The sequence below is a fragment of the Bos taurus genome, chromosome 9 (assembly GCF_002263795.3).
Source record: "Bos taurus isolate L1 Dominette 01449 registration number 42190680 breed Hereford chromosome 9, ARS-UCD2.0, whole genome shotgun sequence".
Lineage (NCBI taxonomy): Eukaryota > Metazoa > Chordata > Mammalia > Artiodactyla > Bovidae > Bos > Bos taurus.
In genome coordinates this window covers 12,765,061-12,766,872 of record NC_037336.1, presented here as the reverse complement: position 1 = coordinate 12,766,872, position 1,812 = coordinate 12,765,061, and the positions used below count along the sequence as shown (strand labels likewise).

At 55.6% G+C, this 1,812-nt stretch overlaps 1 protein-coding gene across 1 annotated transcript; it reads left to right on the top strand.

Moving 5' to 3' along the window:
* The first annotated feature begins 347 nt into the window (after positions 1 to 347).
* Positions 348 to 1,526, top strand: OOEP (oocyte expressed protein). The gene is made up of 3 exons (NM_001077869.2): positions 348 to 595; positions 738 to 917; positions 1,262 to 1,526. The coding sequence occupies exons 1-3, from the start codon at positions 433 to 435 to the stop codon at positions 1,339 to 1,341; spliced, it is 423 nt and encodes a 140-aa protein (NP_001071337.1). The 5' UTR covers positions 348 to 432; the 3' UTR covers positions 1,342 to 1,526.
* The last annotated feature ends 286 nt before the right edge of the window (positions 1,527 to 1,812 follow it).

Sequence of the window (1,812 nt, the reverse complement as noted above, 5' to 3'; positions counted from 1 at the left end):
ACTGCATTTTAGACACGACGCACTTGTAGAAATGATTCTTAAGCGGCAACAAACCAGAGTCGGAATATGAGAAAGAAGATACGGATTCCAGGAGCCCGCCTGCGGCCTGACCCGACCGGGCCTGGACGGGACCCCACTTCATGCAACCACACGATCCGGGAACTACGGACGCCTCGGGGTCGGCCGTTATTTGCCTGGCAGCGCCTCCTAGAGCCTCCAGGGCTCCACGGTGAGACAGGCTAGAGGACCGCGCGGCGCATAAGCGGGAACTCCAGGCGCCGGGATACCGGCGCGAGTCCGAGCCCCTGGGCCGCGCTGTGGCTGGGCGCATGCGCACCGGAGGAGGCGGGGCCGGCCGGGAGCAGTAAATGGTCCAGGCTTCGAGCCTCCCCGAGTCCCGCCAGAGCTGCTCTTCTCGCCTGTGGTTGGAGCATGGTCGACAACGCTGGCGACTACGAGGCCCGCGGGGACAGGCTGCTGGGGTTCCCGCTTCCCTCGCCACGGGTTCGCATCCGGCCGTGGTGGTTTCCTGCGCAGGAGTTGAGGAATCCGCTGGTGTTCTTCCTGGAGGCGTGGCTGGCCGACTTGATCTTTGGTGTGCGACCCTGGGCCTAGCGGGCCTCTCAGAACGGTCGAGGGCCCCGAGCCGCGCCGGGTCCCAGGCCGTCACATCCCTTCGTGGCCAGCGTCTCCTGCCCCTCACCCACACTCTTCTCTGGCTTTCCTTTCGTTTTCAGGGCCAGACCGAGCCTTGGTTCCAGAAATGGAGTGGATGAGCCAGGCCCTGCTGATGGTGGACGCTGTTGACGCTGGGAACCTAGTCGAAGTCACCGTTTTCGCGCGGCCGGCAGTCCAGCGTCAGGTGAAGAGTGTGCTTCTGAGCCAGGCGTCGGTGCACCGGGAGCAGCGCGCCCGAGGTGAGGGGCTTGGCAAACACGCCTGGGAGGAAGGCAGGGGGAACTGCCTGGCCTTACCTGACTTCCTTCCAGCCTCTCGTCTTCCCAAAACTCCTTGCAGTGTCCCAACTCCATTTTGCTGGTGATCCCTGGGCCTCCCTTGAGAGAGGAGTCCAAGCAGGACCCTGAGAAAGCAAAGCTGAGATGTGCATTTAGACACCTACCTGCCGGTGCTGGCTTCAGCTCCGTCAGCCCACTAATTTCAGATCCTAGATTCAGAGCTTCCAGCCCGAGAAATGATACTGCCAGCACACCCCTTCCCCCTTGGAGGAGGAGTTTGAAACCCAGCATTTTTCCTTATCCAGCTGAGAAAATGGAACAACTCGAGGAATTCCTGAAGGCCCAGGCACCAGGTCCCCAGGTGCCCCAGCATCCTGTTGCATGAGTGTTGTCAGGAGCGTGAGAACAGTCCTGCTTCTGCTGCTAATGTTCAAGAGAAGCAAATATCCTTAAATCTCTGCCTTTCCCCACCCCTGAGTCTTGATGAAGTATAGTGGTTTGATTATTTTGCTTCAAACCTGAGTTTGTAGTGCCATTCTAGTTAATAAATTTCATTTTTGTCTGAAGGCATAAAGATCTTTGCTCACTCAAAATTAAGCAAATTTATAAAAGACTGTTCATTCATGTCTTGATGTGAGAGGTGGGTAAAAGGCTATTAGGTGATGGGTTTCTTTTTTTTTCTTAGTTGTTACCATTTTGAAGCTATTAACCCTTTTATGATTTTTATGGTCAGACTCAGGCCCTTACATGTAGAGGCCAGAAATGCAGGGTCAATCAGCTTTGAGTTTCTTTTGCATCATTTGTTCTCAAACTTTAAGAATCATCTTGAGAACTTTGTGCAGCACAGCTTCCTCAG

Bases quoted from the DNA above. Each gene is read 5' to 3' on its own strand.
- OOEP (NM_001077869.2), top strand. From the start codon at position 433: ATGGTCGACAACGCTGGCGACTACGAGGCCCGCGGGGACAGGCTGCTG. The intron at 596-737 runs GTGTGCGACCCT...TTTCGTTTTCAG, and splicing joins GCTGGCCGACTTGATCTTTG to GGCCAGACCGAGCCTTGGTT. The intron at 918-1,261 runs GTGAGGGGCTTG...TTCCTTATCCAG, and splicing joins CCGGGAGCAGCGCGCCCGAG to CTGAGAAAATGGAACAACTC.